Source organism: Labeo rohita, chromosome 9, assembly GCF_022985175.1.
Source record: "Labeo rohita strain BAU-BD-2019 chromosome 9, IGBB_LRoh.1.0, whole genome shotgun sequence".
Lineage (NCBI taxonomy): Eukaryota > Metazoa > Chordata > Actinopteri > Cypriniformes > Cyprinidae > Labeo > Labeo rohita.
This window is the reverse complement of record NC_066877.1, coordinates 279,991-297,656: the sequence shown is the minus strand read 5'-3', so window position 1 is coordinate 297,656 and position 17,666 is coordinate 279,991. Positions and strand designations below refer to the sequence as shown.

Here is a 17,666-nt window from a genome sequence, read left to right as displayed (position 1 = left end):
CTTTTCTGTAAAGCACTTTTGATTACCATTGTATATGAAATGTGCTATATAAATAAACTTGCCTTACCTTGTTCTGGAGGCAGTCATATGCAAATACATTTGCCTGTATGACTTCAAGGATCCCAAAAAAACCCTGTGCTTATAAAGAGGAGGACATTTTAAGTTAAACTTGCAGGATTCTTTACACAGATATATGTTGTGTACAGGTCAAGGCAAATTTGATTTGTTATGTGATGACCTAGTTTCTGTACTGCTAGTGCCATCTAGTGGAACTACAAAAAATAAAGCATGTTACAAACAATCTTTGCAAACAACTTCCATGTCATGCCTCCCCAAACTCAACATCACAAATGGGTCTATAAAAGTAAAGGCATGTCTGAACAGGTAAAAGTAGGCTACTTTTAATAAAAGGTTCAACATATTAGGATTTTTATCCTAATATCTTTGTTGTTAAGAAACACCCACTTTCTAAAACAAGGGTAAACAATGACAGTGTTATTATAAGATGACGAAAGTGGGTGTTTCTTCACAACAGGTAAGCTAAAAGTAAAAAAAAAAAAAAAAAAATATGTTGGACCTTTTATTAAAAGTAGCCTACTTTTACCTGTTCAGACATGCCTTTACTTTTATAGACCCATTTGTGATGTTGAGTTTGGGGAGGCATGACATGGAAGTTGTTTGCAAAGATTGTTTGTAACATGCTTTATTTTTTGTAGTTCCACTAGATGGCACTAGCAGTACAGAAACTAGGTCATCACATAACAAATCAAATTTGCCTTGACCTGTACACAACATATATCTGTGTAAAGAATCCTGCAAGTTTAACTTAAAATGTCCTCCTCTTTATAAGCACAGGGTTTTTTTTGGGATCCTTGAAGTCATACAGGCAAATGTATTTGCATATGACTGCCTCTTATAATAACACTGTCATTGTTTACCCTTGTTTTACCCTGTTGTATGTCTCTGTGTATTTTGGCAAATCTGCAAATTTTGGATGGCATAACTGTAGCAGAATCTGGGGGGGAGTTGGATTTGGGAAACGCTGTCTTAGCAATACACCGTTGAACTTGTTCGGTCATCAAATCAAGTAGTTGGTTTAAATATATTTCCGATGACACATTACTGTACTACCTGTACCGCACACATTACGACAATATGTAAGTGTTGTGGCAAGTCTAATGGAGTAAACATAGCAATGCTAGTGTTAGAGGGTCAATTTTTTAATAAATGAAAAGTCAAAAGAATAAAAAAAAAAAAATAAAATAAAATAGTGAATGCTACTATAAGAGGGTCATTTATTTTTTAAAGGAACCGTATGTAGGATTGTGGCCAAAACTGGTACTGCAATCACTTTCAAAATACTGTAGAACGGCGTATCCCTTCCCCCTCCCCCCTGACTGGAGGTTGCCAGCTAAGCTGCAGGATTCTGCAGGAACGTAGGCTGCTACTAGGAGCTTCCAATGGCAAGTGAGGAGTCCTACACAATAAGTTTTTTTTCTTCTGTTACTTATGTTTATGCTTCACGAAAGATGTTTTGCGAAGTAATTATGTGTCGCAAAAATGTACTAAAGGCGATTAGCCAAATATTTCTAATGTTGTTTTCCTGGGCGTTTCAGCATAATGACAGAGAAACGCACTCAGATAATGAATTGCTAATGTTAGCAATGAGGACTCCTGTTTCTATTTCCCAAACAATTCCTTACCTTTTCAATTCGATGACCCACCTCCTCCATATGCGCTAACGTAACGTTACTTTGCACGAACATATATACCTTTGTTCGACTGTCCTGAATATTTGAAATGTCTATTTACATTAAGTACAAGTAAGTTAGCCAAACATAACGTTCTCTTCGCTTAACCGTTCCGTGTCGATCCGGGCCAGTCAGCACGGATACGGTTTCATTTTCCACTATGGTGCTGATAATGGAACTCTTTGGAATGTAAATACAAATGCGTGAGTCGTTGCCTTGGTAACGCAATTGTAATTGTATCAGATATTTCTGTTTTTGGGACTTCGTTAAATAACAGAAAAAAAGGACACAACTATAAACAACGCAAAAAATAAAATAAACAGAAGGCGACGACAGGTATAACGTTACCAACAAATGCTGAGGGGATATGCGTGCCAACGGAGACGGACACAGAAGGTAAAACCTTTCTAAAAAAATAACACATTTATTGACAGTATTAATGCATGAGCTATGAACGCAGCGTAACAGCTGTTTACTTGGCTGTTTGGTCATACAGCGCGCTTTCGCTTAGCACACACATTCTATCAGCACGGTTCAGCACGGTTGTCTAACCGTGCCGAGAATTCCGGGCCGAGAACGGTTTGTAATCGTGACCGTTCTAAGAACCGTTCGGCACGATAGTGGAAAAGCGGCTATAGATGAATCTTACCTGTCCAGGAGAAAATTACCAACGTTGGCATCTGTCTTAAAATTCTTCTCCGTTTTCAGCCGTCTCCATCTGTCAAAGGCCTCTCCTATACAAATCCTTGTTTTATTTCGGACTTTGTCACGACGTACTTCGGATTCATAAGGAGGTCTTTTAGGTTTCGTAACTTTATACATGTTTTATCCGACACGTTCGTAGCTGCAGCTGTAACTAGAGCAGGGCTGGCAACCCGGATGACGAAACTCTACTGACTTCGTGATTGGTAGATAGCTGGAGGGTGGCGCCTCAGACCAAAACACAAAATGACAACATCAACATCAGTTGAGGGCTGCAACTTTCACTATTAAATGACAATATACTGGCCGGACCACTGTTGTCAGTGATATAAGTATTTGAAATGAACATGATTTCTTAATGTCTAGTGACATGTCAGGGCCATTTTATGATTAACTGAAATAAATTTCTTACATACGGTTCCTTTAAAAATAAATAGAAAACATGTAGATAGAATAGAAAAAGAATAGTGAATGCTAGTGTTAAAGGATTATTTTTTATTAAATGAAAACAATTAGTTAGAATATAAATTCAGTCAGTTTCAGATCTATAAAATCACGTCCGTCATCACTATTTACTATTTACCAGTGAATATTTAGTTTAGTTATTTAGTTACATTATGAAAGTAAAACAGACTAAAATGAGTTTGTGTGTATTTCAGGTGCAGAAGTTGTTGGATGCAGCACAGGTGAATAAGGAAAGGAGTGTTCTGAGACTGCATAGACAAGTGTGGCTCCAGGAGCATCTCAGACTCAATATAGCCAGGTAGCACACCTGTGAATGCTAAAACTGCAATTTCAAATTTTTGTTTAAAAACACTGGCACTTTCTACATTTGAGGCAAAAGCATTGACATATTTTTTTGTTTGTTTCACCTTTACATGCAAAATTTATGGGTAGAGAATATTTTAAAATAAATCATTCAGTGTGATTTACTAAGGTTTGCAGTAGTCAGTACACTGGTATTTGCGCCATTGAAAAAGCAATGGGTTTTAACCCATTTCGCGCCTTTATTGATAGTAGATTACCACCCGATTATTGGAATTAGCAAACTTTATTATGGGGAAAAAGGAGAAGAGTAAACACAGGAAGAAGCTGGACTGGACTGAAATAAACAGTCAGAAGCCTCAGAACAGAATAAAACTAACAAAGGAAACCCCCAGAGACATAGGCTGAGGTCAGGCAGCACCAAAGGATAAGAATGTGTCACATTTACGTTAGTTCAGTTTTGGTTTCTCCCATAGTCTCCCCCTGTTGTTCTGTTGAATTTGGTTTCTTCCTTATTATTGTGTTCACCTGTCCTTGTAATTAGTTACCCTTTATAAGTCTGTTTGTATTCTGAGTTCTCTGTCGGTCCTTGATGTTGTTTGGTGTGTGTGGATGTATCGCTGTGTTCCTGCCTGATTCGTATGAAGATTTATATTAAAGTAATTGTTTGTATTGTATCTCGTTTCCCGTCTTGTCCATCCAGCACACATCGTAACAGAAGGACCGACCGAAACAGTTTTTTCCCGGCGTTTTCCCTGCTTTATTTTCCGTTTTTTCCTCAGTGTTTGTTTTTTTGATTTTTCGTTATGGATAACCCTGCCGTCCTCCTTCTCCTCCTGGAGCAGGGGAATCGCTCTCTCGAGGACCACACTAGAGACTTTGTGTACCTCGCTCTACTCACGCACTATCCGGACAGCTGCTTGTGCACATTCTACCTTAGGGGACTTAACACCACCACCAAGGCGCAGCTGTCCAGGGAGGGTCCTCGAGAGAGCATCGCCGACTACATCGAGTGGGTGCTGGTGTCCAGCAGATCTTCGTTGGCCACGGAGGATGACACCAGCCCCACTCAAGACCCAAAACCCAGCCTACCAGCATCCCGACACGCGGAGTTTGAGCCCGAGCCTACTGCGGATGACGAGCCAGAGCCACGAGCAACAGAGCCAGAGATCGCCACAGAGCCAGAGCCCTACACGTCCGATCAGGTGCGAGAGCCGGCTACAGCTACCGCGACGGGGGAGTGCAACATGGAGCAAGTGAGGGCTATGGAGAGCCTTGCCCACTGCACCACTGCTGGGGGTGAGCTGGAAAACAACTCTGGGGACTTGATTGACTTCTCTACTGAAGTTTTGGAAAATAACTCTGGGGATTTAATAGACTTCTTTACTGAATTATCTACTTGTTATGATCAACCTGCCTGTCTGGAATACCCTCCCTCCCTCCCTCCCTCCCTCCCTCCCTCCCTCCCTCCGCCCATGTCATCGTCTGTATGGTGACCGCTGTCCCCTGACAGCCCCTCTGCTCACCCTCAGTCCACCCTGCGGCTCCACCACGGCTCTCAGCGGCCTCGACTCCATCGTCGCCCGTCGGTCCACCAGCTCCACCAGGCTCCCTCGTCTTTCCGGCTCCGCCCTGGTCGGTCGTCGTCCCTCCGTCACCTCAGGACTCTGTTCCTCCGGCTGCGCCTCGTCACTCCGTCCCACCGGCTCCTAAGGACTCCTCCCTCCCTCCGGCACAGCCTCCATCCTCTGTCGCTCCGGCTCTGCCGCGGACCTGCGGATCTCCGCCTCTGCCTTGGTCGCCAGAGCCTAGGGCTCCGCCTTGGCCCTTCGGATCCTCGGTGTCGCCCTTGATCTTCGGCTCTCCGTCTCTGCCTCGGGCTCCTCCGCCAGCAGCTCCGCCTCTGTCGGTCGACCCCCTGGAGTCGTCAGCCCTTCCTCCACCATGGCTCCTCCCTCCGTCGGCTTCACCGTGGGTCGTCATCATGGCTGTGGTCTGGGTCTCTCTTTGCTTCTCCTGCTCCGGGTCCCTCCTGTTTCCTCCTTGGCTCCTCCCACCTTCATCACCCCCCTGGACTATGTTGTGTTCACCTGAACTATCTGTCTGGCCATGGCCTCCTGAACCGCCCACCTACCCTTCCTTTTTTTCGATGTTATACGCCGCGAGACGCGCCTATTCGGAGGGGGGCGTAATGTCACATTTATGTTAGTTCAGTTTTGGTTTCTCCCATAGTCTCCCCCTGTTGAATTTGGTTTCTTCCTTATTTTTGTGTTCACCTGTCCTTGTAATTAGTTACCCTTTATAAGTCTGTTTGTATTCTGAGTTCTCTGTCGGTCCTTGATGTTGTTTGGTGTGTGTGGATGTATCGCTGTGTTCCTGCCTGTTCCTGCCTGATTCGTATGAAGATTTATATTAAAGTAATTAATTGTTTGTATTGTATCTCGTTTCCCGTCTCATCCAACCAGCACACACCGTAACAGAATGAGTTTGTCAAGAAAACTTTAAAGTTGGCTTGAGAAAGCCTAGCCAGAAATTTAAAGTAGTTTTAAAAGCTTGGAGTTTAAAAGTTTTCAGTTTAAAATAGTTTTAAAATAGGTTTTACTTCAGTATAGGTTTTGATAGATAGATAAACATATATAGTGATTAAAGACAAAATGTCACAGATGTATATTTACTGAGTAAAACACCATTTTGTAGAGGGGGGTCAAAAATGATGATTTTCACCTGAGATTTGGAGCCAATTTATAGGAGTATAAAAATGACTTTAGAAAGCTGACAGCATCATTTAAATTTTACACAGATATTGGTAGGACTATTAGTAAAATCTGTTGATCTTAGCAATCTTTGTTTCATTATATGCCAACAGTTTTTTTCCTCCTCAGGTTTGCATGCCTGTAACTCAAGAAGTATTAAAGATATCCTAAATATTCTTTTAGATTCTGGTTCTTAACAAACCTTCCTTTTGCAATCTTCATTTTAAAGGCCTTTCAAATTTAAATCCAAGAGATCACGTGATTTTTGGATCACGTGTCACTTAAGCTGGGCTTGAATACATCAGATAAGAAAGATTGGTGGGATATCTAACTTTTTGAACCTCTTGCTGTATTATCAACACAAGAAAGACAAATCAAGACAATCAATCAGTTTTATTAAAGTGCCCCTATTATGGATTATGAAAGGTTTATATTTTGGTTTTGGGAGTCCCCAACAACAGGTTTAAATGCATGTAAGGTCAAAAAACACTTTCATTGTATTATAATATGCATTTATTTGTACTTTTTTTGCTCAATGACTCCCAAATGATTCACATTTGTCCAAACCCATCCTTTGCGTGACTCTGATCTGCGGTGATTTGTCTGATGACCCAGTCTGTTATATGACTGTATATATATATATATAAATGTTTTTCAGTAGTTCACGTCGGCCACAATTATTGGCACCCCTAGAAATTCTTATGAGTAAAATATCTCTGAAATATATTCCCATTCATATTTACTTTTTTTTAGCACACCAGGGTGAAGCTAGGAGCATGAAACTGTCCAGCCATGTCTTCCTGTTGCACAGGATTTTAAATATGAGGAACACAAAGGCCAGAATCCCTTAGGTGTCCATTACAAGGAGTAAAATCAAAGAACATAGTTATGATGTGCAGAACAAGATTGCTGAGCTTCACAAAATAGAAAGTGGCTGTAAGAATAGAGCTAAAGCTTCGAAAATCCCCATTTCCACCATCAGGGTAATAATTAAGAAGTTCCAGTTAACTAAAGATGTTACAAATCTGCCTAGAAGAGGATGTGTGTCTATATCGTCATAATGGATGGTGAGGAGGAGACTTTGAGTGGCGAAAAACTCTCCAAGGATCACAGCTGGAGAATTGCAGAGATTAGTTAAGTCTTGGGGCCAAAAAGAGAGATCCTGGACATTTTGTTTAGATACATGGCATCATGGATTCTATCAAATACTAAGAGATAAAAAAAAAATCTAAACCTGACTGCCACTGTTAGAAATCTTATGATGGTCTTATGACATGTTTAGATATTCCATCAGGACAATGATCCAAAACAAACTCAAAAATGTGTCACTGAGGACAAAATGAAGCTACCCAGTTTCCTGACCTGAACCCTTTAGAAAATGTGTGGGGTGAACTGACGAGGAGAAGAACCAACATGGAACTGGGAATCTGAAGGATCTGGAGAGATTCTGTATGAGGGAATGGTCTCTGATCTTTTGTTAAACTCACCAGAGTTTATAAGAGAAAATTCAGAACTGTTATCTTGGGAAATGGACTTTGCAATAATTGGGTGCCAATAATTGTGACCAACGTGAACTAGAGAAAAACATTTATTTTATTATGAGATTTCCCCCCACTTTTTTTATCTTTTTACTTCAATGAAAGATTCGATTTTTTTTTTTTTTTTTTAATGAAAGATCAAAAGGATAAACAATGCAGATTTATTTTCACAGCTGCCTTTGCTCATATTTACCAATGGTGCCAATATTTGTGGAGGACACTGTATATATGTGTGTTAGCCCAATGCAGAAACGTATTGATAAAGCACCGCTCTATTCTTCATGAGAACTATAAGTAATAACAATGACAGACATTCACTATTTAAAGACACATTTCTAGACAACTGCAAGCAAATTGATATTGCTGTTAGCCGGTTTGCCAGAGACCTACAAGCTGTGCAGAGCGACCACAACACACACAACTAAATAAATATTTTTCATGCTACAGAGTAAATGAGAGCAACAATTTTTAAAGGATTACTCCGCTTTCAGAATAAAAAAATTCTGATAGATTACTCACCCCCATGTCATTTAAGATGTTCGTGTTCAGTCTTTCTTCAGTCGCAAAGAATTTAAGGTTTTTGAGGAAAACATTCCAGGATTTTCCCCCATATAGTGGACTTCAGTGGTGCTTAACGGATTGAAGGTTAAAAATGCAGTTTTAATGCAGTGCCAAAGGGCTCTAAACGATCCCAGCCAAGGAATATGGGTCTTATCTAGCGAAACAATCGGTCATTTTCTTTAAAGAAATTGTATTTATACACTTTTTAACCACAAATGCTTGTCTTGTCTGGCTCTGCGATGTGCATGCGTACTCTGTGCTCTCCAGTTCAAGAAAGTTAGGGTATGTCTCATTTTCAATCTAATTTTCATCCTACTTTGCTGCAGAAGTACCGACGAAGTGTTTACAAAGTGAACATGCAAGGAGGTTTAAACACCCTTTACTAAAAAAGGTAAAACAGCGATGTAGGACGAATTTGAAGTTGGAAGAGAAAATGAGCTGGGAGTTTTTCGACATACCCTAACAGATTTACCTTCACAGTGCAGAGCACAACATCATGTTTGAGGGAGGGGGATTCAAGTTTTTACTTGTCTGTCATGTGCAACAAGTGGGCGGGCGATATGCTAATGTTTCAAGTTGATGTCAACTTGAAACAGCTTAAGATAAGTTTTTAAAAAACAACTCATTTTCATGACTTGGAATCGACTCTTTCTTTTGTAGGGCAATATACAGGGAGCACTTTCAAATTTAAAACTTTTCAGGATGTTTTCATTCACTTAGAGCTGTATTACACACTGCATGAAAGGTCATTTTCAGAAATCCTTAATAAGGGCACAAAAGATAAACAAGACTAATCAACAACTACTAAATGAATACCATGAATGAAAAAGGAATAAAGTGCATAAGATGCATACATGCAAGTGATTAAGAAGTGCTGCTATGGCAGAGTTAGGTTATCTTATGGGAACTGTTGCTTCTCTGATATTAATAAGGTGAAAAACTTAAAAAAAAAAAAAAATTAAAGATTATTTGTTCCTAACTGGCATCAGCTATATACCATCTAATGTAAACTAACAATATCATATGTTAATAATATAAAACAATGCTAAGGTCTCTGGAAGAGGTTTGGATAAGTGATATTTACATTCTCTGTGGTGGAGTGAGCAGTTCAGTGGCGGTGACTTCTTTAACTGGTTGTGCTTGTAACAATGTAGTGGGGAAAGTCTGTTCTATTGAACACAAAGCTGATGGAGCTCCTGGAACAACAAAAGTCCTAAAATCTGGAACATGCAATTGAGGCCCTTAATTTGGAACTCGCAAAGTACCTTGAAGTGAAGGTTTGCTTGCCGGAACTTAACCTGTTGCAGATGTCTGCGTGTCCTCTGCCTCTTTGGCCCAGAGACTCAGAACATGGTCAGTACACTTTTGTCTCTCTAGGATGGAGACTGCTGCATCTGTTGTTGTCTCACTGGACTGAGACTCTGAACATGGTCAGTACACTTTTGTCTCTCTAGGATGGAGACTGCTGCATCTGTTGTTGTCTCACTGGACTGAGACTCTGAACATATCTCTTTCCTCGCAGACTGAAGGCTCAGAACGTAGTCATATATGTTGCTGCCTGTTGACGTCTCTATGAATTTTCTGCCGAATTTAAACCTCTGAATTTTTGGAAGCAAATTTGTAAAGTGAAATAAATTGGAACAAAATTTGCCTGTCGTATATTATACATCATGTTTTTGAACAGATTGAATATTTAGGAAGTGAATTCTGGAAGTAAAATATGAAATTTTGAATTTTTAGTTATGAAAATGTGTGTGAAATATTTTGAATTGAAATATTCACAGCTTAAACAAACAAATATGTTAAATTTCAGAACCTAAAAATGCAAGCCCTGAAAAATGCAAGGCATTAAAATGCAAGCACTGTTAAATCAATGCATTATTTGTTCAGTTAGTGCAATTCAACATGCTTTTTTGTTTCAAAGACATTTGTCATTTCTTCCATAAGGAGGTTGCAATTTACTGCTTCTCCATTTACATCAGACCACTCTTTGTGTGGCCCACCCCTATTTTCTCTCTTGTGGAACTCATTTGCATAGTCCAAACTGTTACGGAAGCAGACGGACAACTGAGGTAAGTGAAGGTAAAGGTGTTTATTAACAGCAGAGCCACAGATGAAGGATGACGTGCAGAAAAGGTGAGTATAACAGTTCAGATTTTCAAAGTTCTTGAATGGATATCTACGAGCTGAATGATGTTTGTTTCCTCTGCAGGAACGACGGGAGATGCACTTCAAAGCAGATGATGCACACACAGTTTGCTGACAGCTGACAGACTTACGACACACACACCACTGACTGGATGCGGCTTGACTGGAATGAAGCAGAGACAAAGGTAAGTATAATCAGGTAAGTAGAATGTTGTGAACTCGGAGAGAGCGTCACAATGAGTCCGCTTCGGATTAACGAGCCCAGACAATGAGTGGTGAGTGGTGTGTGCTTATAAGCGTGCGTGACTGATTGAATGCAGGTGACTGTGATTAGTATTCTGGTGACTGTGATCGCTGCGTGTGAGTGGTTGCAGAACCTGGCCAATCCGTGACACAAACACAGTTAGAAAAGTGTCACTAAAGTTTTACTGATGCATTATTCATTTGCCAAACCACAGCAAAATTAACTTTGTCAATGTTACAAATGCATTAATGCTCTCTTGGCAGGTCTTCCAGCCAGTTCTATCAAACTTTTACAATTAATCCAGAACGCAGCTGCAAGATAAATTTTTAATGAGCCAAAAAGAACACGTCACACCTCTGTTTATCAGTTTGCAGTGGCTACCAATAACTGCTTGCATAAAATTCAAGGCATTAATGTTTGCCAACAAAACCACCACTGGCTCTCTACCCCTTTACCTAAATGTATTACTTTAGACTTATGTGCCCTCTAGAAGCTTGCTTTCTGCAAATGTGCATTATTGCGCCATCCCAAAGAGGCACAAAATTACTTTCACAGGTGGAATGACCTGCCCAACTCAATCTGAGCATCTTCAAGAATCAGTTAAAAACACATCTCTTCCGTCTTTATTTGACCCTCTAACTCTAGCACTCTAGAAACAAAAAAACTAGCTTACTAGTTTGCTCTATACTTTTTCTATTCTATCTGTTTTCTTTTTATTGATTATACAGTATAATTAAAGAAAATAATAAAAAAAACCTGCTATGTGTACTGCGTTAGGCTAACTGAGACTTGTCGTAGCACTTACATATCATTGCCCTTTTGTTGATTTTGATTGCTTCCATTGTACTTATTTTAAGTAGCTTTGGATAAAAGCATTAGCTAAATGACTAAATGTAAATGTAAGTCCAAATGATGAGGAAAGATCAAATTGTCATACGTGCATTCAATTGTTCATTAACAGCTGAGTTTGTGTAAGATGTTGTCGACACATACACATCACTGAATAAGTATAGGAGGGATGTGTTGTACTTTGCATCAGTTTTAAGGTTTAAAAACATAGTTCTGAATGAATTTGGATGGATATTTGTGATCTAGCATTTTTGTTTCACCCATTGTTGCTACATCTGGAGGTTCTAAGAAATTTTTATGGTGGTCACAGGCCAAACCTTAGGAGTCAGGTGGGTGAAGGGCAAAAATTGCATGTGGGCCAATGGGATGTCCTGTCCTTCCCAGGCTTGGTACCAGGGGTCTCCTTCCTGCTCTCTAAGAGGTGCCTGGCTGTTGTCCTAGTGTTACGCCAAGCCAGCAGAGGGAGCCCTCACCCTAGTACTGCCTGCATGCTCCCTCTGCTGCTTCTACTGTTACTTCCTGTTTGGCACTATATAAAGACTGACCATGTGCTCATGAATTTGCGAAATATTGCCAGTTTAACCTGCCTTACCGAGCGTTCACTTACTCTGTTGGATTACCTGTTGCCGTCTTGCTTTGTTCCTGATTATTGTGTTTGGATTACCCCTTTGGATTTATTTGCCTGTTTGGACTGATTTCAAGGTTTGACCCTGCATTCTCCTGTTGACTACCACTCTCTGGATTTCCCCCATTGTTACGTTAGCTTGATTGGACTGTCTGCTCGGTATCTGACCCACTGCCTGCCTAACCTCTCTGCTGCTGGAATTACCTTCATTGTGTATGTTTGCTGATTGTTTTAATAAACATCCGCTCTTGGATTCTACCTCTGCGTCCTCGTTACAGAATACTTCGCCTACCAAGAATCCAGCGGAAACGATCAGCCATCATGAACCCAGCGGTATCTCGTCTCATCTGCCTTCGTCAAGGCGACCGGGCCATAGAGGATTATGTTGAGGATTTTTGTGGACTGTGTCATTTGGTAGATTTTAATGATGTGGCCCTAAAGGACTTTTTTCGTTTTGGATTAAACGAGCCCATTAGTTCAATTCTGCCAGGGGGGAAAATTTGTTGGTCACTGGAGGAATATATTGATCATGCCCTGCTTTTAAGCGGATCACCATACACTGTTGGGATTGTGGACGAGGGACCCCGCAATCCCACAGTAACCACCACACCACAGCCAGCTCAAGCCACATCCACCAAGCCAAAGCCTGTTCAAGCCACATCCACCAAGCCAAAGCCTGTTCACGTCATGCCTGCCAAGCCAAAGCCTGCTCAAGCCACATCCACCAAGCCAAAGCCTGTTCAAACCACATCCATCAAGCCAAAGCCTGCTCACGCCACGCCTGCCGCTCCAGGGCCTGCTCACGCCACGCCTGCCGCTCCAGGGCCTGCTCAGGCGCCTGCCGCTCCAGGGCCTGCTCACGCCACGCCAGAGTCTGCACGCAAGATGGCTGCCGCCACGCCAGAGTCTGCACGCAAGATGGCTGCCGCCACGCCAGAGTCTGCACGCAAGATGGCTGCCACCACGCCAGAGTCTGCACGCAAGATGGCTGCCGCCACGCCAGAGTCTGCACGCAAGATGGCTGCCGCCACGCCAGAGTCTGCACGCAAGATGGCCGCCATCCCAGAGCCAGTCCACAAGATGGCCGCCATCCCCAAACCTGTTCACAAGATGGCCGCCATTCCAGAGCCAGTCCACAAGATGGCCGCCTTCCCCGAGCCAGTCCACAAGATGGCCGCCATCCCAGAGCCAGTCCACAAGATGGCCACCATCCCCAAACCTGTTCACAAGATGGCCGCCATTCCAGAGCCAGTTCACAAGATGGCCGCCATCCCAGAGCCACTCCATAAAATGGTCGCTGTCTCCAAGTCACACCACATGATGGCACACATACTGGACTCACCCCTCATGGCTGTATGGGCAGCTAAAATGGCAGCTACCCCTGGTTCCAGTCAAGTTGCAGCTGTGTCAAATCAATTCGCAGCTGCGTTTCCTGAGTCAAGTAAAGTCACAGCTGCCACCCCCGAGCCAAGCAAGATTACAGCTGCTGTTCCTGTGTCAAGTCAAGCTGCAGAACCAAGTCAAGCTGCAGAACCAAGTCAAGCTACAGCTGCTGCTTCAAAGTCCAAGGCTCCCAAGTCAAGTCTAGTTCCAGGGTCAAGTCCAGTTCCAGGGTCAAGTCTAGCTACAGAGCCCGGCCAAGCTACAGAGCCCGGTCAAGCTACAGAATCAAGTCAAGCAACAGAGTCAAGTCAAGCAACAGAGTCAAGCAAGGCCACAGCTGTTCCCCATGAACCAAGCCAAGTCACAGCTGTGTTCCACGAGCCAAGCCAAGATACAGCTGTTGTTCTCCATGAGTCAAGCAAGGACACAGTTGTTCCCCATGAGTCAAGCCAAGTCACAGCTGTTCCCCACGAGTTAAGCCAAGTCACAGCTGTTCCCCACGAGTCAAGCCAAGTCACAGCTGTTCCCCACGAGTCAAGCCAAGTCACAGCTGTTCCCCACGAGTCAAGCCAAGTCACAGCTGTTCCCAGCGAGTCAAGCCAAGTCACAGCTGTTCCCAGCGAGTCAAGCCAAGTCACAGCTGTGCCCCACGAGTCAAGCCAAGTTACAGCTGTCGTTCCTGAGCCAAGCCATGTTGTTCCTGAGTCAAGTTACGTTGCAGCTGTGTTTCCCGAGTCAAGTCAAGTTTCCAAGTCAAGTCAAGTTACAGCTGCGTTTCCTGAGTCAAGTCAAGTTTCCGAGTCCAGTCAGGTCACGGCTGTTGTTCCACAGTCAAGTCAAGCTGCAGCTGTTGTTCCAGCGTCAAGTCACGTTAAAGCTGTGTTTCCTGTGTCAAGTCAGGTCAGAGCTGCTCTTCCGAGGTCCAGTCAAGTTACAGCTATTGCTCCTGAGTCAAGTAAAGCTATAGCTGTAGCCCTCAAGTCAAGCAAAGTCACAGCCGTGGTTCCTGAGTCAAGCAAAGTCACAGTTGATCTTCATGAGCCAAGTCAAATTGCTGCTGTTATTCCCGAACCAAGTCAAGCCACAGCTGATCTCCCTGAACCAAGCCACACCACAGTTGATCTCCATGAACCAAGTCAGGTTACTGCTGTTGCTCCTGAGTCAAGTCCGGCCACGGCAGGCCTCCCTGAGTCAAGTCATAAAACTGTTATTCTACCAGAATCTCACCAGGCCCCCTCTGACCTTCTCAAGCCACCTCACGTATCAGCTGACCCCGCAGAGCCCACGCTCCCAAGCCACGCAGAGCCCACATTCACAAGCCATAAGTCCATAGCATCAGCACCCTCGAGGTCAACAGACACCCCACTATCTACTGTGCTGCCTGTAATGGCCATCGCCATTTTCAGTGTGTGGGCAGCACGCTGTGCTCTAGAGGCCTCATCGGTCCACAAGTCTGCTCCAGAGGCCCTCTGTGTGTCCACGAGTCTGCTCCCGAGGCCTCGCCTGTCCACGAGTCTGCTCCCGAGGCCTCGCCTGTCCACGAGTCTACGCCAGAGGCCTCTTCTGTCAAAGAGTCTGCGCCAATGCCCCCAGAAGCAGCAGCTCCGGCTGCAGAATCTCCTAAAAGGGCGGCGTTTCCCCAAGGACTCTCTGCCCGTCCTGTCACGGCCATGAAGGCCATTTATGACTTCCCTGCCTCACCTGCCCAAGCATCTGCGCCCATGCCCCCAGAGGTGTCAGCGCATGCTGTAGATCCTCCTATGGGGGCGGCGTCCCAGGATGAACTCTCTGTCTGCCATGTCGCAATCAAGAAGACCAAGGAAAGCATTCATGTACACACCGCTCTGCTTTGCATGTCATTAGTCCCACTGTGGATATCTCTGCTCCTGTTTGCTCTGCCTGTTCTGCCTGCCCTGCAATGGCTCCCTGTTGCCTGCCTGCTCTGCCTGCCTCGCTATGGCTCCCTGTTCTGCCTGCTCTGCCTGCCTCGCCATGGCTCCCTGCTCTACCTGCTCTGCCTGCCCCACCATGGTCCCCTACTCTGCCATTGCTCCATGGCCCAGGCCCTCCAGTACTTCACAGTCTGCTACTGCTCCACAGCCCTGGTCCTCCAAAGTTCCACTGTCTGTCATTGCTCCACGGCCCAGGCCCTTCAGTGTTTCATGGTCTGCTATTGCTCCACGGCCCAGGTCCTCCAGGGTTCCACTGTCTGCCACAGCTCCACGGCCCTGGTCCTCCAAGGTTCCACTGTCTGTCACAGCTCCACGGCCCAGGTCCTCCAAGTTTCCACTGTCTGCCACAGCTCCACGGCCCAGGTCCTCCAGTGCTTCACTGTCTGCCACTGCTCCATGGTCCAGGTTCTCCAGTGCTTCACTGTCTGTCCCTGCTCCACGATCCAGGGCCACCTGCTCTACATGGACCTGGCCCTCCATCCCACCCCCTGTTTTGCCTCTGTTCCCCACCCACCTTGGACTGTTGTTGTTTTGAGCGCCAGGAGTCGCTCCTAGGGGGGGGGATTCTGTAACGCCAAGCCAGCAGAGGGAGCCCTCACCCTAGTACTGCCTGCGTGCTCCCTCTGCTGCTTCTACTGTTACTTCCTGTTTGGCACTATATAAAGACTGACCATGTGCTCATGAATTTGCGAAGTATTGCCAGTTTAACCTGCCTTACCGAGCGTTCACTTACTCTGTTGGATTACCTGTTGCCGTCTTGCTTTGTTCCTGATTATTGTGTTTGGATTACCCCTTTGGATTTTTTTGCCTGTTTGGACTGATTTCAAGGTTTGACCCTGCATTCTCCTGTTGACTACCGCTCTCTGGATTTCCCCCATTGTTACGTTAGCTTGATTGGACTGTCTGCTCGGTATCTGACCCACTGCCTGCCTAACCTCTCTGCTGCTGGAATTACCTTCATTGTGTATGTTTGCTGATTGTTTTAATAAACATCCGCTCTTGGATTCTACCTCTGCGTCCTCGTTACACCTAGCATGTTTATTTGATGGCATTGGACTGTTTGTGTTAGTCCACCAAGATCCAATCAAATTGTAGCAATCCTTTGTCCACTGTTGTGGTCAGAGAGGGGCCCTGCCATAAACTGGGCCCTGCAATGTGCTGTTTACCACAAAGCAGATCCACAACTGGCCAAATGTTCTTTATGGCTTAATTTGCTCTGACAAAGTACAGATTACATGTTACTGTTCTTCAAAGAGAACTCATCGATCCAGACAAAGCCATGGACTTTAAAAAACACCATCGTAACAAGTACGTAGAGACCTGTGAGTGAGTAATACATGTTTCATGGACTAGAGAGCTGCAACTGAGTGGAGAAGTGATCCAATGACTACCCTTACCAAAAAGAAGTATACTTCAAGTGTATTTCATTAAGTATACTTCAGTAAAGTTGAAGTCTATTGTTAAGTATACTTAATGTAGTAAGTATACAAATATCAGTGTACTAGTAGTATACTTGTAAGTATACTGTTTCAGTACTCTTTGGGACTAAATTGGCCCACTTTCTAGTATAAAAAACGTATACATTTAAGTATACTTTAAGTATAACAGTAGTAAACTTTGAGTACACAATTAGTTTATACCTATGTTTTAGTTTGTACTGCAACTGTACTAAAAGTGAACTTATAGGTATACTAATAGTTTACTAATTAAATACTTGTGGCATTTTTAGTACACTTTGAAGTATAGTCTCAGTAAACTACTAGTTTAGTAGTTTATACTGCAAGTATACTCGTAAGTTTTCTTTAAGTGAACTTTACATCATACTTTAAGTACACTACTATGTTCCTGTTAGGTATTAATTTGTATATTTTGTTAAATAAATATCTGAACATACAAAGCATCAAAAGAAAGAGCAGGATATCCCACTGTAAATAAAAACATTTTATTCTAGCTTCATGCATTCTTTTTCATAAATACTTAAATGTGAGTATGTTTAATAAATAATAATAAAAAAAAATAAACAATATTTTGAACAAAAAGCTAAAAAAAGACTAAATTGGATACAGAGTGACAATCAAAACATAGATGGGGTCGATCAACACCCCTGTAAAGGGGAGTGAGAGGCGAGAGGCGAGCGGATCCATATGCGAGCCTTTTTTTAAGGGACGAGACAGATACATGGTCGAACAGGCAGGGTCAAACAGGAGCAAACAGGTAAATCACAGGCAAGACGTAGAGAATAATCCTTAAAACAAGCGATAGTCCAAAAGGGCAGGCGGCGAGACAGACGACAACGGGGGAGCCAGGCGAGAGAACGAAACACTGGGAACTAGGAACTCGGGAACAAGGAAACTAGGGAACGCTAACAGTAGAACACAAACAACAACTCAATACT

General features: G+C 43.4%; 2 protein-coding genes across 8 annotated transcripts in view; one reads left to right on the top strand and one right to left on the bottom strand.

Moving 5' to 3' along the window:
* Positions 1-2,663, bottom strand: part of LOC127170769 (plakophilin-4) — a 72,229-nt gene extending 69,566 nt beyond the window's left edge. For 2 of the 5 annotated variants that reach the window (XM_051118993.1, XM_051119001.1), the window contains exon 1: positions 2,401-2,662. The gene's annotated coding sequence lies outside the window, so the exon portion shown is untranslated. Of the gene's footprint in view, positions 1-2,400 lie in introns of all 5 variants that reach the window. The other 3 variants (XM_051118995.1, XM_051119003.1, XM_051118994.1) reach the window with 2 other exon arrangements.
* LOC127170770 (coiled-coil domain-containing protein 148) overlaps positions 1-17,666 on the top strand; it is a 59,713-nt gene that overhangs the window by 5,545 nt on the left and 36,502 nt on the right. For 2 of the 3 annotated variants that reach the window (XM_051119006.1, XM_051119005.1), the window contains exon 4: positions 3,113-3,216. In XM_051119006.1, coding sequence (XP_050974963.1) covers positions 3,113-3,216 — 104 coding nt within the window. Of the gene's footprint in view, positions 1-1,315; positions 1,464-3,112; positions 3,217-17,666 lie in introns of those variants that run through there. The other variant, XM_051119007.1, reaches the window with a different exon arrangement.